The sequence below is a fragment of the Euleptes europaea genome, chromosome 3 (assembly GCF_029931775.1).
Source record: "Euleptes europaea isolate rEulEur1 chromosome 3, rEulEur1.hap1, whole genome shotgun sequence".
Taxonomy (NCBI): domain Eukaryota; kingdom Metazoa; phylum Chordata; class Lepidosauria; order Squamata; family Sphaerodactylidae; genus Euleptes; species Euleptes europaea.
In genome coordinates, this window is record NC_079314.1 from 25942988 (window position 1) to 25957964 (window position 14977).

The following is a 14977-nucleotide window of genomic DNA, read 5'->3' on the forward strand; positions in this document are numbered from 1 at the left end:
TCAGTTCCAGTGTGTGCCATGTCCAATTAGGATAGGGACCAGTGTTGGGCCTGTTGGGGAAACTCACATGGATCTCATAGGATACATGGAAAGACAAACTAATGGAATATGCAACCATGGCCCAAATGACCCATATCATGAACGTAACAGATGAGGTGACTTTTGATCAACATAACGATAAGTGGAAATTTTATTTATAGATATGTTGAGGCTGAAGATTAACCGAAATAATACCAAAAGTATATAACCATAAGGTCGCTTTTCAGTCTGGAGCAGAAAACTGTTTGGATAGTAACAAGAAATGTAGGATGTCTATTCCTTGAATGTACTTATATTTTCGCCCGGATAATAGCTAATTCGAAAGATATAACAGTCATAACGTAGTCTGTTCGACCAATTTTTTCAAGAGGAAGTGTTCTTTTCCCCTCTCTATTTCTTGATGGATACCCTGTTTTCCCTTCCCCTTCTTACCTTCTGTACCCTTAATAATATAAAATAAAAATTTATATATATATTTAAAAAAGGATACATGTGTTTCCCCAAATACTGACTCCCACCCCCCTCCTGGATCGTTCCTAGTTGGCAAAAAGGCAGAGGAGGGAAGGCTGAAGCCTGATCTCCAAGTGAAACATAATCCTGATGTAGGGTTGCCACGCCGAGCCTGACAACCAACAGGACTTCAGGGTGGGGGCATGGGGGCACTGTCAGCAATGGTGTTATGCCACTTCCAAGGGAAAACCTGGAAACAGTAGAGTTTCTAGCAATTGCTAGGGAGAACTCACATCACATCTGGGTTTTCCCCAGAAGTGACATCGCCATAGAATTTTCGTCAGTTGCTAGAGAGAACTGACATCACTTCCGTTCCCCCCCCCCCGGAAGTGATGTCACAGTCACCTATGGCAGTCCTTCCCTTCCTTTATCTCCTGGAGTGTTAGTGGGCAATGGCCACTGGGGGCAGGAGATCTCCCACATCCAGTGGTCATATGGCAACCCCATCCTGATGCTATATATTAATTATAGGAATAAGAAGTTCTATTATACATTCTATGAGAAATGCCTGGTTTTCCTAATTCTGGGCAGGAAACTTTAAGCACGTGTGGTTTTTTTTTTTTTTTTTAACCAATTCCTGCATGTGTGAATGGGCAATTTAACAAGGCACTCAAATTAATGAGGGTGGGTGAAACTTCACAACAGTCATGGGTAGGATAACCCACCTCCAGGTGGGACCTGGAATTCTTCTGGAATTATAAATGATCTCCAGACTACAGAGATCAGTTCCCCTGGAGGAAATTCATTCTAGCTTAGGGTTGCCAGGTCCCTCTTTGAAACCGGCGGGGGATATTTGGGGCTGAGCCTGAGGAGGGCGGGGTTTGGGGAGGGGAGGGACTTCAATGCCATAGAGTCCAATTGCCAAAGCGGCCATTTTTCTCCAGGGGAACTGATCTCTATCGGCTGGAGATCAGTTGTAATAGCAGGAGATCTCCAGCAAGTATCTGGAGATTAGCAACCCTATTCCAGCTGTATCTGAAGAAGTGAGCTGTGGCTCACGAAAACCCAAACCCGGCCAGAAATTTTGTTAGTCTTTAAGGTGCTACTGGACTCTTGCTCCTTTCTACTGCTAGTGACAGACTAACACGGCTACCCATCATGATCTATCTCTCTGGAGGAAATGGCATATTTGCAGAGTGTTTCCAGTTGAAACAGGAGTACTAGGCCAGGGGTATCAAACATATGGCCTGAGAGCTCTTATCCGGCCCACGAGCCACCTGAGGCAGCCCCCCCCGTCCTGATCTAGGCTGGTGAGTCCACTGTGGGCTTGCCAGCCAAAGCAGCTGTGTCCCACTCTTGATCTGGGATGACAAGCCCGCTGTGGGCTTACCAGCCAAGGCAACCCCCCCCGCCCCCGATTTGGGCTGGCAAGGTATGTCCCGGCCCCACCAAATAACGTTTATGTCATATCCGGCCCTCGTAACAAATGAGGTCAACACCCCAGTGCTAGATTGACATCACATCCTCTCTGAGCTCCCACTCTCCCCCAAATTCTGCCTTCCCTGGGCACCACTCCCAATCTCCAGCAATTTCCCAAGCCAGAGTTGGAACCCTAGTCATGGCCGTAAGTAACATGATCCAGTGACTAGCATTGGTTAGAGGAAGTAAGCACTACAGGAAATACAAATCTAAGCTCTCCTGACAGATTAATGTAGGGTTAGAAGCACAGAAATTTCAATTGAGCCCATTATTTACAGTATGCAGATGGCTTGATTCGTCAGTATGATTTGTACCTCTGCTGTGTGTTCTGGATGGTTGGATATACTTGTCGACAGGGCAACCAGACACAAAGAACAGAGCTCCTGTACCTTTAATCCAAAATGTCAAAAACAAAAACAAAATCAAGGGAAATTCATCAGAGAGAAAATACCTGAGTGTCCTTGGGAGCAGAGGGATTTTGTTCTATTTCAGGAATTCAGACTACCTTCTAGACTTGCCAACCTCCAGGTACTACTGGAGATCTCCTACTATTACAACTGACCTCCAGCCGACAGAGATCAGTTCACCTGGAGAAAATGGCCGCTTTGGCAATTGGACTCTATGGCATTGGAGTCCCTCCCCTCCCCAAGCCCCGGCTTCCTCAGGCTCCACCCCGGAGCGAAGAGGGACCTGGCAACCCTACCTCCTTCCTTTCTCGTTTCCTTATAGCCCGTCTTACTAATATCATGACTCCATACCTTCCTGAGCCATGCCCTCATGCTGAAAGGTTTTGGGAGTATGCCCTGAGGGCACCCATTACTAAGAAAACCAGTGGGGTCTGTAGACCATACACCATATCTTGTGTGACGGCTGTGTGACTTGCTGTTTCACCTCAATTCCCTCACACGCAGCACTCAATTTAGATCATGACTGTATCATGCACGGAAAGGGTTTCAGCTACCTCCACCCTTCTTGACCTGAAATGACCCATGAGGATGTTATTTGGTCTGTTGGGGAAACCCACAAGTTTGTGGTTCCCTAGGACCGCAGCTGGTCAGAAGAACAGTACAGGGTAAGGCTTAAACCCCCTTCTCTGTGCTTACCACAGTTTTAATGTAATTTGGGCACCACACATGCTGGAACTAAGAAGAACCCGTAATTCTTGTGTGAGAGTAACACATGACACAGGAGTGCAGGGACCCTGACCTTACTGTACTCTGTAATGTGTGAATTGGAGTCAGAATTAAAGAAGGAAACAAGAGATAAGGTGCAGGATCGGTCATAAGAGACAAGACACCAGGGGATCTTGTGATCAGAACAGAGAAGAGTTTATTAGGGTTGCCAACTCCGGCTTGGGAAATTCTGGGAGACTTGGGGGTATTGCCTAGGGAGGGTGGAGTCCAGCGAGGGGAGGGAACTCAGTAAGGATGTGATGACATAAAGGTTGATGTCCAAAATGGTCTTTTCCTCCAGGGGAATTGATCTTTGTAGTCTGGAGATCAGTTTTAATTCCAGGAGAACTCCACCTTGAGGTTGGCAACCTTAGTTTAATCCTTCCGTACCTGCACAGTTTTGCCTCTGAAATTGCCCCCATTGTGCAGGGGTCAAAGGATTAAACCCACTCCTTGCGTCACCCTGATCCAAATCCAGGCCTCGGTGTGTCTGGAATATATCTTTAAAAAGGTAAAGGTAAAGGTCCCCTGTGCAAGCACCGGGTCATTCCTGACCCATGGGGTGACGTCACATCCTGACATTTACTAGGCAGACTCTGTTTGTGGGGTGGTTTGCCAGTGCCTTCCCCAGTCATCTTCCCTATACCCCCAGCAAACTGGGTACTCATTTGACCGACCTCTTAAGGATGGAAGGCTGAGTCAACCTTGAGCCGGCTACCTGAAACCAGCTTCCATCGGGATTGAACTCAGGTCGTGAGCAGAGCTTGGACTGCAGTACTGCAGCTTACCACTCTGCTCCATGGGGCTCCTTAACAATTGTGTGTAAAGTGCCTTCAAGTCGCAGCCAACTTATGGCGACCCCTTTTGGGGTTTTCATGGCAAGAGACTAACAGAGGTGGTTTTGCCAGTGCCTTCCTCTGCACAGCAACCCTGGTATTCCTTGGTGGTCTCCCATCCAAATACTAACCGGGGCTGAACCTGCTTAGCTTCTGAGATCTGACAAGATCATGCTAGCCTGGGCCATCCAGGTCAGGGCCCTTAACAATTAACAGGTGCTAATTGATCCAAGATCTCTTTCCCATCTAGTTTGACCCTAGATCTGGCAACACTCAGGTTGTTTATGCGTGGGTACTTTCACTCATGTTCGCCCCCAGTCTGTCTCAGTTGTTCCTTGGAGTTATGCGTGAGTTTTCCATCCATTAGAGATGACCTCGCTGCCAGCCCTCACAAATCCTGGGGTTTCCTATTCCTCTATTAACCCAATTCTTCCCTCTCCCCTGAGCTCAGCCTGGGTGAAATCTCTGTTCAGAAGGCAAAGCACGGGACACAGAAGCTTGATTTCTATCACAGCCAATTACAAAGCAGCATGTCCAGAGGCGTGGATTTAAATGCTTCCTGCTTCCTGGGAGCTCTTTCTGAGCAGAAAAAAAGCTTTTTAAAACTGAGGCTTGGATTTCTCCCCTCCCCCCTTCCTTTCAGATTGCTCCATTTTTTGTTCTTAAAATGCTTTTTTATGCAGCAATTGGGGTTTGGGGAGGGATTTTCTCTCACAGTAAGCACTACAAAGTAAGCCAATTACAAAGCAGCATTTAAAGGGGCGGGGACTTGATTTGAACTTGGAGACTGCTGGTGCAGAGATTCGCAACTGGAAAGTGTGGGTCCAGCCAGCAATGAACCTCAGGTGAAACTCTCATGCATAAACGACCTCACAGGAAGAGAAAACAACAACAGTTTCTAGTTCCCTTCAGCAGTCTGCCAGCGGCCATCCCCAACTGTTAAGTCCTCAGCAAGAGAAGCTGCACCTTTCTAACTTACTTTCTCAGCAGGATCACTCTGGGTCCATCTGCTCAGGCCTTCCTCTGGTTCCGACCATCCTATCCTAAAGAAACAACCTGCCATCTCTGTTCATATTAACAGAGAGTCTTGCGGCTCCTTAAAGATGAACCATGTTTACTGTGGCAGCAGCTTTCGAGAGCCACAACCAGCTTTATGCAACTGATGAACTGGGCCCTGGTCCACAAAAGCTTGTGCCCACAATAGGGATGACAGCCTCCAGGTGGGACCTGGGGACCCCCCGAATTACAGCTCGTCTCCAGACTACAGAGATCAGTTCCCCTAGAGAAAATGGATGCTTTGGAGGGTGGCCTATGGCACTGTACCCCACTGAGGTCCCTGTCTTCAACAGGCTCCACTCCCAAATCTCTAGGAGTTTCCCCAACCTGGATCTGGCCACCCTACCCCTCCACCCACCCACCGGTGGCCAGTGGGGACCTGGCAACCCCTATGCCACAATAAAGTTTGTTTTTCAGAGGTGGCAAGACTTCTGGTGGTTTGGGCTGCAGCGGATTAATGGGGAATTTGTCTCAGACCATAGAGTCTGTGTGTTGCTCATTAGCCTCTTCCTGAGGCCCAGGAATGCCAGCAAATGCCTCTGGCAAGGTTTTCAAGGCAAGAGACAAACAGGTGGTTTGCCATTGTCTGTTTCTGCGTAGCAGCCATGGCAAAGACATCACAAACTCTCTACTGGAGTCTGTCTGGGGGCTCAAAAAAAGAAAAAAGAAAAAGCTGCCACCCTTTCCAGAATAGCCACAGGCTGATAAGCTGTAAAACACATTAAAAATTTAAATTAAAGAAGAAATTAAAGATGAGAGATCTAGTGAAAGGCAGGGGGAAAGGGTGAATAAATCAATGTTTCCCTTACATCTCATAGAAGTTATTGGAACTCCATGCAAATAGCTTTCCAGCTGTTGATGATGATTTCCCAAATTATAAAACCATGTGCCTGCCAGCTCTTTCCTGACAGTGATCTAGGTTACCAACTGTATTTCCCTCCCCCCCGCGCCCAACATCACTTCCTGAAGAGAGATCAGCAGAAAAATTGTCTCACGTTTATTCTAAATGTGAGATGCAACTTTTTTAACTAGAACTGCTGCTCTAGGTATAATTTGAGATTTGCAACCCACTCACAAACTCCCTAAGCAGGAGCCAAAACATGCTAAGCATGACTAGGGTTGCCAGGTCCTTCTCTGCCACTGGTGGGAGGTTTTTGGGGCGGAGCCTGAGGAGGGAGGGGTTTGGGGAGGGACTTCAATGCCATAGAGTCCAATTGCCAAAGCAGCCATTTTCTCTAGGTGAACTGATCTGTATACTCAAGAGGAAGTTCACATGTTATAAAATCCATGTGGTGGACACACAGGGTCAGATATGTGCCTGGAGTACCCCACTGGGAACTTAATTCCCAGACGTACAAGGGCCAAACTCAGAGTGGAACGATAGCACACCAGGGGATGTTGCTTAACCCCCCCCCCCACTACTTTCCCGACCCACTATGTGATCTGCACTGTTGGGGAAATATATGTATAAGAAAGGGGGGGATAGACCTGTAACCTAGACATAAATTGGAAAAAAAAGCCAAAGGGGGTAGCAATAAACCTGTTAGTTAAAAACCAATAAAATATGGACAAAATATGTCTTTTAATAAATAAACAGCAGTATCACAAAGCAGTCATATGCATAAAATGTACTAGTGTAGTGTAATGGTTAGAGTGTCAGACTAGGATCTGAGAGATCCAAGTTCAAATCCCCACTCTGGCATGGAAGCTCACTGGATGACTGTCGGCCAGTCACTCTTTCTCAGCCTAACCTACCTCACAGGATTGTTGTGAGGATAAAATGGAGAACGGAACAATGAAAGGCTCTTTGGGTCCCCGAGGTATTGATGAAGTAAATAAACGAACCACAACAGTATGTAAAACACTCCTCAGAAGACTGAACATAATGCCTTAGTCAGTTGGGTTGTTATAACAAAAGCAACAAGACAACATATTCCGATGTCAAAACAAGTACCCAAACCATAACCTCAGTAAGGCCTATATACAATACTCACAGGTAGGGTTGTCAGGTCCCTCTTCGCCACTGGCAGGAGGTTTTTAGGGTGGCGCCTGAGGAGGGCGGGGTTTGGGGAGGGGAGGGAGCTCAATGCCATAGAGTCCAATTGCCAAAGCAGCCATTTTCTCCTGGTGAACTGATCTCTATCGGCTGGAGATCAGTTGTAATAGTGGGAGATCTCCAGCTAATACCTGGAGGTTGGCAAACCTACTCACAGGGGGAAATTTGTCAAAAATACAGATAGACTGTGAGAGTCTTGTTGGACTGTGTCTAAGACAATATTCTTTTATAAGCTGATTTTCAGTAAACTGGAAAGTACAGTTCAGAAGAAACTTCTGCTGGTTTTCAAAACACCAATACATAATATACGGTTGAGCTCTCTTTTTTTTTTAATTCATTGGTATTTTAAACATGGCAAAGGTGGCTCCAGTAAGATGAAAAGGCTGCAAATTACAGAGGGGGAGCATTGCACCAGCCGGGCTGACACCCTTTCACAAGCTGCCCCTGGGGGCCGAGGGAGGGGCTGCGGCTCCAGAGCAATGCGCCTACCTCGAATGCAGATATTGCTGCTGGCGGTGGGTCCTAGAGGGACTAAATTCCAGGGGATCTGCTTATATGTCAGGCGATCTCTTTTCATCTGATCTTTGGCTTGGATCTGGGCAGTGTGAGGGGGGGGCTCCGGAGGGAATCTTTGTCTGGGGGCCTGTTAGCAGTGGCTCGAGGCAGCCGTACACGCAGAAGGACCCAGGTTCCGTCTCCGGTGTCTGTAATTAAGGGCTCCCAGAGAGCAGGTGTTGGGAAAGAGCTTTCTGTGCCAGGGGGCTACTGCCAGCCAGGAAAGACAGTGTTGAGGGAGTCATGCCGATGGATTGGCTGGGTTCCAGGCAGATTCATATTGATGTGCCTGGCTGTTTTCAGATGACAGTTCTTTTGTGTACAAAGGGATGGTGGGGGTGGGGGTGGCTTCCATCCCTCCCTCAGAGTCCAAAGCAGCCATGTAAAACAAAACAAATGGGAAACATGTTCGCCTGATTCTACTGGTGTAGTGGTCAAGAGTGGTGGTTTGGAGCGGCGGACTCTAATCTGGAGAAGCGGGTTGGATTCCCCACTAGGGTTGACAACCTGCAGGTGCTAGCTGGAGATCTCCTGCTATTACAACTGATCTCCAGCCGACAGAGATACGTTCAGCTGGAGAAAATGGCCGCTTTGGCAATTGGACTCTATGGCATTGAAGTCCTTCCCCAAACCCCGCCTTCCTCAGGCTCCGCCCCAAACACCTCCCGCTGGTGGCGAAGAGGGACCTGACAAACCTATTCCCCCCTCCTCCACATGAGCTGTGGATGCTAATCTGGTGAACTGGATTTGTTTCCCCACTCCTCCACGTGGAGCCAGCTGGGTGACCTTGGGCTAGTCACAGCTCTCTTAGAGCTGTCTCAGCCCCACCGACCTCACAGGGTGTTTGTTGTGGGGAGGGGACGGGAAAGTGATTGTAAGCCTTAAGTGGTAATGTTGGCATATAAAAACCAACTCTTCTTCTTCTGCTTCGCTGTTGTCCCTGGCAGCGTTGACAGCTCTTAGTTTCTGGCAAGGCTCTTATATGGCAAGGCAGGTATGTGGCCAGCAGAAATCCAGGGCTCTTTTCTGCCTGCAAAGGCTGCAGCAGGAAAAGGCATTTCCCATCCGAATGCCCATTTGTCATGCAGTGGGGTACACCTGTCAGGAAAAAAGATGGCAACCTAACACCTGCTGACACCCTTCCTCTGGACACCTGTTAAAAGCTACGGGATGCACCTTGGTAATCTGGTCACCCTAATTAAATCTCCTCTGTATTTTCTAAGTAATTTCTCATCGCAGAGTGTGGAACGATTCTTCCAGGACATGTAGGGTTGCCGGGTCCCTCTTCGCCACCGGCAGGAGGTTTTTGGGGCGGAGCCTGAGGAGGGCAGAGTTTGGGGAGGGGAGGGACTTCAATGCCATAGAGTCCAATTGCCAAAGCGGCCATTTCCTCCAGGGGAACTGATCTCTGTCGGCTGGAGATCAGTTGTAATAGCAGGAGATCTCCAGCTAGCACCTGGAGGTTGGCAACCCTATTGGCAACCCTAAGCACATATGTGAGGTGGTGCAACCATGCTATGTATTCAGAAGGGGTTAAAGCAGCCATTAAAATTATGAAAAGCTAAACATGAAACCAACCCTGACAACTTTTATGCCTGGTTTTTTTTCCCCCATTGTAGGGACGTACGACTTACCAGTACCCCAGAAGCAGTCCTTCATCTACAACAACAATAAGAAATGGGTGCCAGTACTTTGATGCATAGGACCCTGCGAGGATTTCTCTTGCCTGTGAACAAACAAACAAACAAAAAAATAATAACTCATCAGTTTGGAGTCCTGTATTTCTTTTGAGTGGATCACTGGATCACCCCCCGCTTTTGCATTTCACATGCTAAGAGTTTTCCATAGAAATGGGTGTCTGTTTACCATTGGCTTTAGGTGAACAAAATTGAATAGGCCTTTTAGGTTTACTGATAAAAGTACCAATCTTCTTTTAAGAAGTCCAGCAGGCTGGACTACTTTGTCTGTTAGGCCAAGCCTAGCTTCAGGGGATGGGCCAGGCTAGCCTGATCTAATCCGATCTTGTAAGCTATGCAGGGTCAGCCCTGGTTAGGGCTTGGATGAGAGAACACCAAGGAAGCCCTGGGTAGCCATGCAGAGGCAGGCAATGGCAGACCTGCTCAGAAAACCCTATGGGATTGCCATAAGTTGGCCACCAACAGTTTTGTGTGTGTGTAAAGTGCCATTAAGTCGACGCTGACTTTCAATAAGCAAGGGGCTCTCAAGGCAAGTGAGAAGCCGAGGTAGTTTGCCATTGCCTTCCTCTGCAGGGTCTTCCTTCATTAGGGTTGCCAACCTCCAGGTACTGAAACAGGCAGATAACAATGCATAATAACAATAGTGTATTAAATGTAACAACGTGCTACCAAGCAAATATACAACAAAAAGTCTATTAGTCCAAGTACAGTAACAATCAATCCGAGGTTGATGTCTTCAAATGAAGAAGGGTAGAAAGGGATACGATTGTTTAAATTCTTCCTCAGTCCCGTGGCTGCTGCAGTTTGTATCCCATCTGGGAAAGTGGAACTTTGAATCTGTCTGTGCAACCATGTTTCAATGGATATCCTGATGTTGGAATACAGAAACTAAGAAAGAAATATATATGGTTGCAATTTTGATCCCTAAAAGGGTAATGTTTAAAAGTTAAAAGTTTATGGAAATTATTGGAGCTACAGAAGCTTATATTGAAATTAATACATTTGACATCAATATTTAAACGGGACTGAGGAAGAATTGAAACGATCGTATCCCTTTCTACCCTTCTTCATTTGAAGACATCAACCTCGGATTGATTGTTACTGTACTTGGACTAATAGACATTTTGTTGTATATTTGCTTGGTAGCACGTTTTTACATTTAATACATTATTGTTATTACGCATTGTTATCTGCCTGTTTCTGTACTAATTTTCTAACCTTAGGTATAGGTACAGAGGTGTTGTTTTTTGATTGCTTAACCTCCAGGTACTAGCTGGAGATCTCCTGCTATTACAACTGACTTCCAGCCGATAAGAAATCAGTTCCCCTGGAGAAAATGGCCACTTTGGCAATTGGACTCTATGGCAATTGGACTCCCCTCCCCAAACCCCGCCCTCCTCAGGCTCCGCCCCAAAAATCTCCAGGTATTTCCCAAACTGGAGCTGGCGACCCTGTCCTTCATGGTCTCCTTTCAAAGTACTCACCCTGCTTAGCTTCCAAGGTCTGAGGAGGGGAAGAAGAAGAAGAGTTGGTTTTTATATGCCGACTTTCTCTACCACTTAAGGAGGAAAAAACCTGCTTACGGTCACCTTCCCTTCCCCTCCCCACAGCAGACCCCCTGTGAGGTAGGTGGGGCTGAGAGAGCTGTGACTAGCCCAAGGTCATCCACAGTCATACCTGCAACAGTTGTTCATTGTGTTGTTTTCTGTGCAGGCACGCATTGGGACTCTGCATACGCCTTCTGTCGGGAGAACGTTCTAGCTTCTGCAGACTGGAGAAGGTGCCCCTCCCTCTCAGCGTGCGCAGTTGCGTTTTCCCCCCGAAACCCATTCTCGCCTAGAGGGAACGGCACCTTCTTTCCCTCAGCACACAGCCATTCTCTGCTCCTCCCTCAGGCAGAGAACAGAAGGTGGGGTGGGGGTGGGGGGAGGACACTTTCGGTGTATCATTTATATTTTGTGCTCACGGTCAGTAGCGTCCACCCCACTCAGTTGTCCTGCTTTGCCAACAAATCCATGCCAATCAGAGTTAATAAACTATGGTAGTTTATGCATGGGAACTTTCACTCATGTTCACCCCCAGTTGTTCCTTGGAGTTATGCATGAGTTGTTCTGTCTCGGTTGTTCCTTGGAGTTTTGCATGAGTTTCCTCTCCATTAGAGATGACCTCGCTGCCGGCCCTCACAAATCCCGGACCTTCCCGTTCTTCTGTTAACCCGATTCTTCCCTCTCCCCTGAGCTCAGCCCGGCTAAAATCCCCGTGTATAAGGCAAAGCGTGGGGCACGCAAGCTTAGTTTCACTCACAGCCAATTACAAAGCAGCATGTCCAGAGGCGGGGATTCAAATACGTCCTGCTTCCTGGGAGCTCTTTCTGAGCAGAAGAAAGGCTTTTTAAAATCCGGGCTTGGAGTTCTCCCCTCCACCTTCTTTTCAGACTGCTGCGGTTTTTTTGTTTTAAGTTCTTAAAATGCTTTTTTATGCGGCAATTGGGTTTGGGGGGGGGGGAGGGAACTTTTCTGTCACTACAGCCAATTACGAAGCAGCATTTCAAGGGGCGGGGATTCAAATACTTCCTGATTTGAGCTTGGAGACTGCTGATGCATAGACTCCCAACAGGAAGGTGTGGGTCCGGCGAGCAACGAACCTCAGGTAAAACTCCCATGCATAAACATCGTATGTAGCCTATCAGATTTCATTATGCAACAACATCATGAAGCCAGTTCTGAGGGCAAGAAGCACATTGCTCTTGGTGAATGGGTGTTGCAGCGAGAACATTCTCGCACCACCTTGCAGATCCCCATCAATAGACTAGGGTTGCCAACCTCCAGGTGGTGTCTGGAGATCTCCTGGAATTACAAGTGATTTCCAGACCACAGAGATCAGTTCCCCTGGAGAAAATGGCTCTTTAGACTCTATGACATTATACCCCACTTAGGTCCTTTCCCAGGCTCCACTCCCAAATTTCCTAACCCAGAATTCTCTAGCCTAAATTAGAGGGGAAGTATATTGTGCTTCAGGGCAGCAGGGAGGGGAATGTTTCCAAAGTGTCTCCCCATTTTGACTCAGCTTGACTGGTCTGTGACTCTAGATATTAATGAGTTCTTTCTGAATAAATTGCAGACCAGAAGTGGCAACTCCAAACCTTTATGCCAAATAACACCTCCTTCAGTACCATCACTTTCGTTTCTGGTGCTACCAGGAATGGCTTATAGTCAGGATCACCAATGGGTTTTCCAACCTCCAGGTGTGGCTTGGGGTTCTCCCAGAATTACTACTGATCAGATGACAGAGTTTCCCTTGGAGGAAATGGCAGCTTTACAGGATGGACTTTATGACATCACATCCTTGCTGAACATCCCCCTCCCCAAACTTTACTCTTTCCAAGCTCCACCCCCAAATCATCAGGAATTTGCAACCCAGAGTAAAAAGAAGAAGAAGAAGAGTTGGTTTTTATATGCCGACTTTACCATTTAAGGGAGACTCAAACTGGCTTACAATCACCTTCCCTTCCCCTCCCCACAACAGACACCCTGTGAGGTAGGTGGGGCTAAGAGAGCTGTGACTAGCCCAAGGTCACCCAGCTGGCTTCGTGTGTAGGAGTGGGAAAACAAATCCAGTTCATCAGATTAGCCTCCACTGCTTGTGTGGAGGAGTGGGGAATAAAATTCGGTTCTCCAGATCAGACTCCACCCCTCCAAACCACCGCTTGTAACCACTACACCACACTGGCTCCAACCAATGTCCCCTCCATCCGACACCACATTGCCAAGTTTTACTCTGTCCTAGCAGCTGAGAAAAATCCTATGAAATAAAAGCTTTAAAAACAACCCTAAAGCAGAATTTTCAAGATCTTCTTCTGGGTCTTTGAGAGAATACATGAGCTAGCGTTTCTTTTCTCAAAAGTTATGTGATACTGGAAGTCTGAATTATTATATGGATTGTATTTTATTGGTCTTGGACTGTATTAAATAAATTTATTTATTTACATGTGCTATATTGCAGCAGGCAGCAAACTACTGGTAGTTCACAAGCTCCTTGTTGGAGACATCTGGCTTATAATATAACCAGGAGAGTGTGTAGGTGCTTTCTAGAGAGGGTCTGCCTGAATCAATTTTGATGCTCGCTCAAAGCTCTTTTTTAAAATGCGACCTTTAATTTGCCTATTCATGGTCCCGATGCAAAAGGAAAAATCCCACCCACCCCACTCGCCTGCTCCTTTGTTCCTTCCATTAGCCAACCGCTATTTGCATAGCTATTTGCATATTTTGGTCATGTCATGAGATGACAAGAGTCACTGGAAAAGACAGTCATGCTAGGAAAAGTTGAGGGCAGCAGGAAAAGAGGAAGACCCAACAAGAGATGGATTGACTCAATAAAGGAAGCCACAGCCTTCAATTTGTGGGATCTGAGCAAGGCTGCCAAAGATAGGACATTTTGGAGGACTTTCATTCATAGGGTCGCCATGATTCGGAAACGACTTGATGGCACTTAACACACACACACATTTGCATAGCTAATGCGCTGCTGTGCTTTTGCATGCTTCCTTGAGGGGATTCTTCGAGGTGGGCGGAGCAAACACAAAAGGTCATGTTGAAGGGGCTCTCTTAAGAAATGTGAAATAGGTATGCGCCAGCTTCAGTCACTTCCTGAATGATGGTTCAGCATGAAAAACTAAAAAAAAAAAGTATGTGGGGCACTTCAACCAGGAACGCGCTGCTAATTACCAAGCATAAATGGCCATACAGTCAGGTTTAAAAGTGCTAGCTGCCCTGGCAGTTAAATTTGTGGTTGATTCTGCTACCTCAGCAACCTCACCTCGACTGCAGTCTATCATTGTCATGAGTCAGCCTGCAGAGCCCTCCTCTGACGAAGGGGAAATAGAAGCCAGAACAGAGGGACATTCTCAGGCAGAAGTCTCACAGGAACAACCACAGGGCCTACAGCCTGCCCGAATAGAGGATCAACCAGTCAAGAGATGACTCACTGTGCCTGCAGCCTGCCAGCTCAAGGACTCCAGTTGGACCTGACACCTTGCAACATGCAGTGTCTCCAGAGGCCTCTCACCAAGGCCACTGGAGCAGAGAATAAGACAGGTTCGCCTGGCAACGCAGCAGAGACGGCAGAGTGCTAGACTGAAGGCTTTACAGAGGAACCTCCTCAGTAGCAGTGATGAGGAAGAGCAGGGCTGAAGCACCACCTGTGAACTCAGCCTCATCAGCATCAGCTGGCTCTGCTACAGCAAGCAGGAGAAGGGATTTAAGCCATCAGTTAGGCTTGGCTGTTGTGCAAGCAACTTGTCACCAACCTCCTTGTGTACCGGCCTTGTTTCCCTGCTATACTTTGGATTCCTGGTATCCTGACTTCTTGGACTGACTTTGACTAACGCCTTGGACTTCCCTTACCTGTACTGAGATCTTGGACTCAGCCTGAACTGTGAATGACCTTGGACTGTTCCCCAGACTACGCTTCCAGCTCTCGCTCCTTGCCTGCACCACGTCAATAATGCCATTTTGGCTTTCAAAACACACTCAGACACACAAGACCCTCCATGTTTAATGTTGACGCTGAAACAAATATATATATTTTTTCTGTCTCTGAGTCTTTATTACCGTAGAATATACAAAAAAAAAAAAGTTA

General features: G+C 47.1%; 1 protein-coding gene across 1 annotated transcript in view; it reads left to right on the forward strand.

Moving 5' to 3' along the window:
- STPG1 (sperm tail PG-rich repeat containing 1) overlaps nt 1-9381 on the forward strand; it is a 33708-nt gene extending 24327 nt beyond the window's left edge. Inside the window, exon 8 of the mRNA XM_056846433.1 lies at nt 9263-9381. Coding sequence (XP_056702411.1) covers nt 9263-9339 — 77 coding nt within the window. The 3' untranslated portion in view covers nt 9340-9381. The remainder of the gene's footprint in view (nt 1-9262) is intronic.
- The last annotated feature ends 5596 nt before the right edge of the window (nt 9382-14977 follow it).